At 37.6% G+C, this 10,425-nt stretch overlaps 1 protein-coding gene and 1 non-coding gene across 2 annotated transcripts; both read left to right on the top strand.

The window, feature by feature from the left end:
• The first annotated feature begins 517 nt into the window (after positions 1-517).
• LOC108999649 (wall-associated receptor kinase-like 22) lies at positions 518-4,276 on the top strand. The gene is made up of 2 exons (XM_035685628.1): positions 518-1,367; positions 3,086-4,276. The coding sequence occupies exons 1-2, from the start codon at positions 518-520 to the stop codon at positions 4,270-4,272; spliced, it is 2,037 nt and encodes a 678-aa protein (XP_035541521.1). The 3' UTR covers positions 4,273-4,276.
• A 5,770-nt stretch (positions 4,277-10,046) lies between these two features.
• LOC118344602 lies at positions 10,047-10,150 on the top strand. The gene has a single exon (XR_004798382.1). It is a non-coding gene; the product is annotated as a U6 spliceosomal RNA (small nuclear RNA).
• Positions 10,151-10,425: the final 275 nt, after the last annotated feature.

Genomic DNA, 10,425 nt, shown 5'->3' with positions numbered 1-10,425 from the left:
AATATGTAAAATATGTGTTATGGGATGACGAGTTCGAATATGTCTATCAAATATATGTTTATTCATATATCTTTATTTTTTATTTTATTTTTATAATGATTAACGAAATGACTATTACTAAATTTATATTTTTATTTTATTTTTTTTAATGATTAAGGATATTTAAAAAATGCTTAAAAAAAGAAAATAAAAACAAAAAAGCTCATTTGCATATTTAGGCTTTTTCTTTAAAATCTCACAACAAAAGAGTAATGGCCGGGCAAGTTGAAAAACTACTTGATCGAAGTATAATAATTTCCACAGCTCAAAATTGCAGGTCGCTTTTTCTTGGAAACTATATTCTTTTATAGGCAAATTCCATAGAAACATCTCAAGGACGCGTGAATCACATTATAAAAACCGGGGCCTTGGTGTTTTTGCTAGCAGCTTCACCACACTCCCATTCTTCATCATCACAGAGAGAAAGAGAGAGAGAGAGATGGCAGGAGTACTACTGAGATTAGGGTTTCAGATAATCATGTTATCATGTTCAATCTGTGCATTCGCACTGGCAGCAAATATAACAAGAAGTCCATCATGTCCAGCAGAATGCAGTGGGAATAATGTTAGCATTCCGTACCCATTTGGAATAGGTGATGGTTGCTATATTTCCAACTGGTTTGAAATCGTATGTAATGAAACTGACACTTTCAATGGTAAGTCCAGAATACCTGTCATAAGGCGGTTCAACCTGGAGGTGCTGGAGATTCTATTAGATAATGGCCAAGTTCGGGTCAACTACCCGTTATTTACGAGTTGTACTAATGATCCAAACATCACATTCAAAGAAGAGTTAGCAGGAAGTCCTTTTGTCTTCTCCAGCAGTGGCAATTCCTTCGTTGCCATGGGTTGCAACAACTCTGCCTCAATGTGGTCCAACGATGGGAAAGTCTCAATTGGTGCAGTGTGCCAGTCCGCTTGCGATCACAAAACAATATCATCAAGAAATGGAAAAAGTTGCCAGGACATTGACTGCTGCCAAACCTCAATCCCCAAAGATATCCAATCATTCACTGCAAAAATAGAGCCAAGATCATATGATTCCGAGAAGGTAGTCGGAGAATGCAGGTATGCATTCTTGGTACAACGGCAGTGGTTTGAGAACAATTTCGAAATGCCAAATCCAAATATATCCTTTCCAGTGGTATTGGATTGGGTGATTGATAGTACTACCAAAAGTTTGCTTCCAGTAGATCCGAATCACTCGCCACCAAGTAGCTGTGCCTCCGGCGGTTATTCTTCTTTTGATTGGAGCTTTACTTACATTTCCAGATGTAGATGCGATCGCGGCTTCCATGGAAATCCCTATGTTCTTGAAGGATGTCAAGGTAAACCTCTACCATCTATAATGCCTATTTACTATTTTTAATTTCTTTTGTTAAATCGACTGTTAATTAATTATATTTAACATATAAATTATATTTTCATCTAAAAAAAGTATTGGTTTTAATATATGTCGAACCATTATTTTTGTTTGTTTATATTTAGAGCTTTACTATTCATCAATATCTCTATACATTATATTTATTTTTATTTTTTAAATTTATTTTTTATTTTTTTAAAATTAATTGAGTTCTTATATTCATCGTGTATACATTGCATATTTAACAAGAGAAAAAAATAAAAAATTATAAGTAATATGTGATGTAAATATGATAAATAGAATTTTTTTTATATTAATTTATAATGCCTATCGTGAGTTCTAAAGAGCTGTAGTATTGATGCGTGTATAGGTGGGTTAGTCGCACCGGCCCAAGGACCCCTCCCTCTTTATTTAGTTATAATTATTATATCTATATATATAATTAATTAAAAGTGTTTCCTTAAAAATAAAATAAAATAACTCAATGGTGAAACAAATCCCACTGGTGGACTGCTTTTGTATGAATATCCATATATTTCTATATTTATGTATGTATTCTAGTTTGCATATTTATCTCTCTTACTTCGAAAATACGATTTGTACTTACACAATAAGAAAATATTTTAGTTATAAAAAAGTTACATAAAAATAAATTCATAAATTGACGTGATTTAATCATATGATACGTCATATTATAAAGTACTTTATTTTATTATAAATTAAATCTAATAGATCTCATAAAATCACATTAATTTATGAATTAACTTTTGTGTAATTTAATTATGTCGGTAGCAGGTCTCTTTACTATATATAGATATTGTTGATAGTGTAAATATATTTTCTGCTTTTGCACGCGCACACACATATACATGTGTGTGTGTATATATATATATTCTATACTACTAAGTGTGTTTATAACTCCAATATCAGATATTGACGAATGTGAAAACTCAACTAATAACTATTGTGGTCATCAAACACGTTGTGAAAATACTTGGGGGTCTTATAACTGTATCCCAATCTCAATCCCAACTCGTAGGAGTGCCAGGCTTGCCATCATTATTATAGGTATGTCTTCTCACTCTCTCTAATGATCGATGTCTTCTTATTTAATTAATATGGATATATAGCACCTGCCTTGTTGATAAATTAAAACTTAACCTTAAACCTAACGTCTTACTCATGAGTTTTTTAAGTTCAGTACCGTGCACGATGGCATAAAATTATATATAACTATTCCAGAAATACACATATTCAATCCGAGATTAATACAAATATATAATCATGTAGACATGACTACTACTTATTAATTAGGTCTAACATCAAACAGATTTTATATATAATCCCCCCAAAGTTGGTTAATTTGTTGGCTTCATACCACGGCTAATTGCAGCATGAACTGCAGTAATCAGCATCGACCCACTAGCTAGCTTCTGATCTGAAGTGTCACCCAACAAAGAAACCAGGATCACTTCCATCTTCCAATTCAACTAATTCTACTCAAATTAATCTAAAAAAAAATGAAAAAAAAAAATCATATAATGATCAAGCTGTGATTAGGAAAGACGTCTGAATCATATAACAATTAGAAAATAATGTCTCTTTTTTTTTTTAGAATATAACGTTTTCTCCCATTTTCATCGAGTGTATTAATCTTTTTCACTATTTCATTGAGTTGAGCAGGAATTAATCTTGGGCTAGTAGTAATACTTATTGGTGGATGGTTGTCCTACAAAGCAGTAAATAAAAGAAAGTTGATTAAGCAGAAAGAGAAGTTCTTTAAACGGAACGGTGGACTATTGTTACAGCAACAATTATCTTCCAATGAAATCAATGTTCAAACCACTAAATTGTTTGATTCAAAGGAGTTGGAGAAGGCCACAAACCGGTTTAATGTAAACAGAATGCTTGGTCAGGGAGGACAAGGTACGGTTTACAAAGGAATGCTATCAGATGGAAGCATTGTCGCAATAAAAAAGTCCAAGATAATTGATGAACGACAACTAGAACAATTCATTAATGAAGTTGTTATTCTTTCACAAATTAACCACAGGAACGTGGTTAAACTACTTGGTTGTTGTTTGGAGACAGAAGTTCCTCTACTTGTTTATGAGTTTATTCCTAATGGAACTCTTTCCCAATATCTCAATAACCAAAACAAAGAGTTTCCCCCAACATGGGATATGCGCTTACAAATTGCCGCAGATGTCGCCGGAGCTCTCTTCTACTTGCACTCAGCAGCTTCTTCACCCATTTACCATCGAGACATCAAGTCTACAAACATACTTTTAGATGAAAAGTACAGAGCTAAAGTAGCAGACTTTGGAACTTCAAGATCTGTTGCAATTGATCAAACTCATCTGACCACACAAGTACAAGGTACTTTTGGATACTTGGATCCTGAGTATTTTCAAACTAGCCAGTTTACAGAAAAAAGTGACGTTTATAGTTTTGGAGTTGTCCTTGTTGAGCTATTAACTGGACAAAAAGCAATCTCTTCATTAAGAACAGAAAGTACCAAAGGTTTAGCCTCGTATTTCATTCGTTCAATGGAAGAAAACAATTTGTTTGATGTCCTTGATGATCGAGTTTTGAAAGAAGGTGAAAACGAGGTCTTTGTGGTTGCGAATCTTGCAAAACGGTGCTTGAACTTGAGTGGAAAAAAACGACCTACGATGAAAGAAGTTTCAATGGAGTTGGTGGCCGTTCAAACGTCGAGAAAAGGCGCTTCTAACCTTGATCAGGAAAAATATGAAGAGGGTGATTATGTTAGAACTGAAATGTACGGGCAATGGGCTGGTTCTACATCAACAACGTTAACATCATGTGTGGATAGTAGCGATCAACATCTTTTGCCAATTTCTTCTTAATAGGGTATAGAAAACACTTGTGCTGTAATGATATATATGTATACATTTTCATCTGGTAGGGTGCATGGTTTTCTTTTACATTGTATCTTAATGATAATTTGATCATGAATCTATCTGTGAACATGGATTTGAAGAGACAAGTTTACTCTATTACTGTCGTGAATCACTGCAACATGTTTTGCTCCATATTTTCTACTACGTGATTGTAGCAGTTTATTTCTATGTATAGCATTGTCTTACTATCATGTACAACATTGTCTCACTATCACCTTAGCTGTAAATAGCTAGTATTGTAATATGTAAAGTTCTATATAAATCAATACAGAGACCCTGCATGATGCAAGGGCTATTCATTTATATGGTATCAGAGCGCCAACGAGATTCCAGAAATGTCTTCATCCTCTTCTATGTCGGTCCTACCTATGGATGAATTTGAATCCATGGATTTTCCCTATAACACCCCGTATTTTAGTGTATTTTTACTGAATGATTATTTTTATTTATTCAAAAATGTATTCTCTTGTTTTAAAGTTGTCGGATTTTTTTTAGTTGGTTTATCTTTATGATTTTTAATTTTGTTAAAATTAAATTGATGTGATTTCTTAATATTAATTATTGTTATGCATTTAAATTAATTTTCATATTAAATTAAGTTATTGTTGGTTTTAATTATTTTATTTTCATTTAATTACTACGTTTGAATTATTTTATTTAACTTATTGTTTTGAAATCGTTTCCGTTTGATCATTTTTGTGACCCAAGATGTGAGGATTGAACCTCATTTCTTTCCCTTCATTTTTCTTTTTCTTCTTTCTTTTCTTCCTCTTTTACTTTTTCCCTCCATTTCTTTCGCCCCCCCCCCCTCTCTCTCTCCTCTCCCGCGCGCTGCACCCCCCACTTTCCCAGTGCGTTTTCTTATTCTCCACCCAGTCACCGCCACGCCCCACCATGTCCGACACCGTCCCTCCCATTAGCTTCCTCATTGGCCGGCGACCATCTCCCTTCAATCTCAACCCCTAACTCGCCGTCGTTCTCCTCCAGGCACGACTTGAAACCGGGGTGTTCTCTTCGCTCCAATGCCGTCGTCGCGCCACCTCCGGCCACCATTTCTTCACCACTTCATTCTCGACCTCCTAGCAACCCAATGAACCCATCCTCACCTCCGATCTGCCACCGGTGAAGCACATTCATCAATATTTCCGTTTTGAGCATTTTGGCTGTAAAACGCCCTCTACACCGCCACACACGGCCAACTACCACCACCACTAGCTTCACTGAAATCCCTAATCCCTACTCTATCAATCTCGGATCTTGCTTTGTCGTCGTTCAAAAAGTGGTTTTTTTTAGACCCACGACCACAGTGCATTTGGCACTGTTTTGTTGTTGTGTTGCCACTTCTTGCAACTCCGTGATCTTTCGAGAATTATAAGATAGCACTGTAAGTATTTTTCAAAGAACTTTCGTGATTTAAATATATTTTTTCACTAACTCATTCCACTGTGATCTGGTTGGTTTTGCTGGACAGAGTCCGAGGAGTACGGGCGTCAGATGGTTTAGTGGAGGAAGTTTGATTGTGTATTTGGGCTGTGTTGAATTGTTGGTTGGGAATTGTGTTGTTCATGTACATTATATATTTGCACGCATGATCATGTTTGTAAATGAAAATTGAGTTTTTGTGCAATTGTATTCATGTTCATGTGTTTAATGAAAACTGAGTTTTCATATAAGAAATGTTTTTGGGTGCGTGTGTATCACGACCCTAAGCCGAGATGGGGCATTATCTCGGTGGAGCTTCTCTGGTCACTCGGGAGCGGCTAGAGGATGCTTGGCCAGAACGCACTAGGCGCGGAACTGGGCATCGCTCGTTGCGTAGAGGATGCTTGGCCATGAACGCGTTGGGCGCGGAACTGGGCATCGTTACGAAGCCAGGACGTGCAGATGGTCCCTAAGGGAAATTATGGTGCATATGGTAATAATAGATTAGTGGACTATTTTCTGAAAAAATAGCGTGTTGGATATGGATTTTGTGTGAATCATTTTCTGGAAAAATATTTTACGGATATGTTTGGGCCTTTTGGCATGCGATGGAAAATTATTCATTTTCAGGGAAAATGACGTTTTGGGGCATAATGAATATTTCATCATATGCATGCATGTTGGTTGCATTAATGCATTTATAATCTCATGGTTGTTTGGTTTATACTTACTTGTGGTATCGTTTTTGGTAACGCAGATTTTGATGCAGATGAAGTTGAAAGTGAGCCTGAGGATTCGGCTCTGCCCGAGGAGTGATTTGGGATCACTCATTTTATTTTGGGCTTTGTATTATATTTTATTTGGGATGATTGTATAACTTTTTAAACTACTTTTACTGATGTTTAAATTGTGTTAACAATTCTGATAATTAGTTGACTTTAATTATCCGTTGCGTTGTTTTTGTACATTGTTGCATGTACACACACTTGGCACTATCGTTGGGATGCGTGACCATGTTGTCACCATCCTGGTATCTCGATTCTCGTGTTCTTATAATGGGGGTCGGGGGCGCCACATTCCCCCTACTAAAACCAACTTGCCTGATGTTTCCATTAAGTTAGCCTCCTCAAATTACTTGATTTAGAAAGCACAAGTAGTCCCTGTGTTACGTGGGCATGGCCTGTTAGGCTATGTAAAAAATGAGATTCGTTGTCCAACACCAACCATTATGTGTGTAGATGGAATGTCACGATCCAACCCTGCTGCTCTACGCTGGCTTCATATTGATCAACTTATACTTGGTTGGTTGAATAGCTAACTCTCGGATGCACCCTTATCTCAGGCAAAGTTTTAAAAATTGTTTCATACCGGCCGGTACGGCCGATATTTGCCGTACCGGCCACTGGGCCAGTACAGATACTACTTGTATTTCGTACCTGCTTAAATACCGGCCGTACCGGCCGGTACCGGCTATTTCGACCTAAATTTTGGCCTGTACTGGCCGATATTTCGGCCTTCATTTTTTTTTTTCCATTTTTTCAAACTACAAGTTCATTTTTTGACCCCCAATTTAGACTAGACTATTTATAATTTATACATATGTATGTATTTATATATAATTTATTCATATATAAACTATTATTTTAGAATATAATTGTTATATATATTTATATATATAATTTATTCATATATCGACTATCCCGAAACGGTACACGAAACGATACTGGTACCGAAATATTTCGTTCCAGTGCCTTGACCGGTACGCCATCCGGTACGGTATTCAAAACATTGGTCTCAGGTGATCTAGCAGTGAATCCTCCCACGATGCTTGGGAAGTGTTGAGAACTTTGTATGTAAGTCATACAAGGGATTGGATCCAACAAATAGTTTCAAACACTCACCAAAGGCATGTCCTCGTTGGAGGACTATTTCCACAAAGCCAAGTCGTTGGCTCTTTCTCTTTAGGGTACTGGCAAACTAGTGGATGAAGATGACTTCATCACTTGCATCCTCAGAGGTATTGGATCTGAATTTGATCCTATTGTTGCTGCCATCAATGCTGATGACGTTTTCCCACCACTTGAAGGTGTGATTGGCAAACTAAAAGACTTTTGAAATGCGTATTATATCTGCCCATGAAGCATCTTCTGCTATTACCCTCTATATAAACCATGGAAACTCTAACAACCATACTAGGGGATCTCGTAATTCTCGTGGACATGGTTCTGCACCCTCCCAGTATCACCAACAGAAATAAAAAAGCAACCATGGTGCTCGTACCCCACCAAAATCCTCCAGTGGTCGCTCTTAACCCACAAATAACCTGTTTTCGCCGATGCATTGGCCGAGCATCATGGACGTGGAGATGCTCCACACTCGGCCAAATCACAAAGCGTGCAGATGCCTTGGCCGAGCATGGAGCATCTCCACGAATAACCTAAACAAAATGGATTGTCTGAGCATTGTCATCGACAAATTCTTGAGACAGCTCTGACATTAATGGCACATTCATCAGTTCCATTGAAGTTTTGGACTGCTGCTTTTCATACAGCTATCTTCCTTATCAATCGGTTGTCAACTCCAATACTACAGAACAAATCTCCTAATGAAATTTTATTTGGAGTACCACCTGACTATCTAAATTTGCGGGTTTTTGGGTGTTCTTGCTACCCATATTTGCAACCTTTTGGTCGAACAAAATTGGACTACAAATCTACTCACTATGCTTTTCTCAGCTACTCTACTCAACATAAGGGTTATCAATGTCTACATGTTCCCACATGCCGAGCTTATATGTTTAGATATGTTCTTTTTTATGAAATTACATTTCCTTTTGCTCGTCAATAGGAACATCAGAAAGAGTCTTATATAGTCTCAAACTCGCTCAGTTCCTCATTCAATCAAGCATGCTGTTGTCTCAAACACCTCATGCTCTCAGCCAAAGGTTCCTTCAAGCAACCGGAATTCTGTTTCAGAGTCATTGCTCGTGGCTCAAAATGCACCCCTGCTAAACTTGGAACCATCCTCTGGTTAACAGCCCATCACACAACCTGCACCTCTGTCCAATATTCCTTCAGCAGTAACTCGCACTCATCCAATGATTACAAGGTCGACCCAAGACAACACTCGGTGATCTCCACTATTTTCTGGCCTTACCTTACAAGTTACCCATGATGATGCCAATCTCACACTCAAACAAACACGCTACATTGTATCCCTTCTTCAGTGTTTTGGGTTTGATGGTGCTAAACCTGTATCAACACCTTTGGTATTCAGTGCTTAGTTATCTGCAAAAGATGGTTCTCTCCTATCTGACCCAGGAAAATGGTGGGCTCACTCCAATATCTAACGATGATCCGTCTAGACATTGCATAAGTTGTCCACTTCGTTTGCTAGTTCATGCACAGCCCTACAGACGCTCATCTTCAATAGTCAAAAGCATTTTTCGGTATTTGAAGGGAACCATTAATCTTGGTCTCCATTTTAGCAAAACTCCACTTTTAGCACTATCTGGTTTTTGCCATGCCGACTGGGCGGGATCGAGGGATGATCGTCACTCCAACATCGGGTTTGCTATTTTTATGGGCACCAATATGTTATCACGTGGAGCCAAAAAGCAAACCACAATTTCCCGCTCTACAGTGGAAGTGGAATACAAAATACTTGCAATCACAACAGTGAAACTTATGTGGTTTAGAAACCTTCTTCACAACCTGGGTTATGACTTACCAACTGATCCCTATGTTGCATTGCGATAATATAAGTGCCATAAATAACGCTAAAATTCCAGTTTTCCATCACAAGACGAAGCACATTGAAATTTATATTCATTTTATTAGGGAACAAGTAGCTCATTGGATTGTTCTTCTTGAACACATATCTAGTCAAGACCAGATTGCAGAAGAATTTACAAAGCCTCTATGCAGTCCAAAATCCACACCGCTTTGAAACAAGCTTTGTGCTGGAACTATCCCGCCTTGAGCTCTAGGGGGAATGAAGAGACAAATTTTTACTGTCGTGAATCATTACATCATGTTTTGATCCATATTTTCCTCTACGTGATTGTAGCTGCAATTTATTTCTATATAAATTAGGAGGAAAACACCTCCAGGATTTTATTAAAGCTCACTTATGGTTGAGAAACCGTGGTAATAGAGTGAGCAAAATAAATCCCAACTTTGACAGCAGGCAACAACCAATTAACTAGAAAATTAAAACCAAACTACAAAGCATTTCTCACATAAGAAATTCCAATTTTGTCTGTCCGAATCAAACCCCTCAATAGGGGCGGGGTAGAGGCCATCTTCGGGGACATCCGATAAAATTGGAACGATACAGAGAAGATTAGTATGGCCCCTGCGCAAGGATGACACGCACAAATCGAGAAATGGTATAAGAGCTTATCCCAACTAGAAATGTGGAACTTGAGCCGTGTCACCTCCAATGGACAGGCCCGACGAGAACGTCGGGAATTTAAGGGGGTAGATTGTGATACCTCATATGATAATGATAAGGATAGGAGTTGAATGGGATCCCACATTGCTTGGGAATGAAAAGTTCTTACTTTTTATAAGATTCCAATGAGACTCCAATTGTATCATTGACTAGTCCTTTTGGAATATAGACTATGTGGTTTGGACCTTCCATTGGAACGTTACACCATCTCAATCCAAGATC

The sequence above is a fragment of the Juglans regia genome, chromosome 14 (assembly GCF_001411555.2).
Source record: "Juglans regia cultivar Chandler chromosome 14, Walnut 2.0, whole genome shotgun sequence".
Lineage (NCBI taxonomy): Eukaryota > Viridiplantae > Streptophyta > Magnoliopsida > Fagales > Juglandaceae > Juglans > Juglans regia.
Note: the sequence above shows the minus strand (reverse complement) of the source record. Positions and strands in the feature narration are given on the sequence as shown.

Excerpts from the sequence above, each read along its gene's own strand:
- LOC108999649 (XM_035685628.1), top strand. The coding sequence starts at position 518 with ATGTTATCATGTTCAATCTGTGCATTCGCACTGGCAGCAAATATAACA. Across the intron at positions 1,368-3,085 it reads TGTTCTTGAAGGATGTCAAG|GAATTAATCTTGGGCTAGTA; the intron begins GTAAACCTCTAC and ends TGAGTTGAGCAG.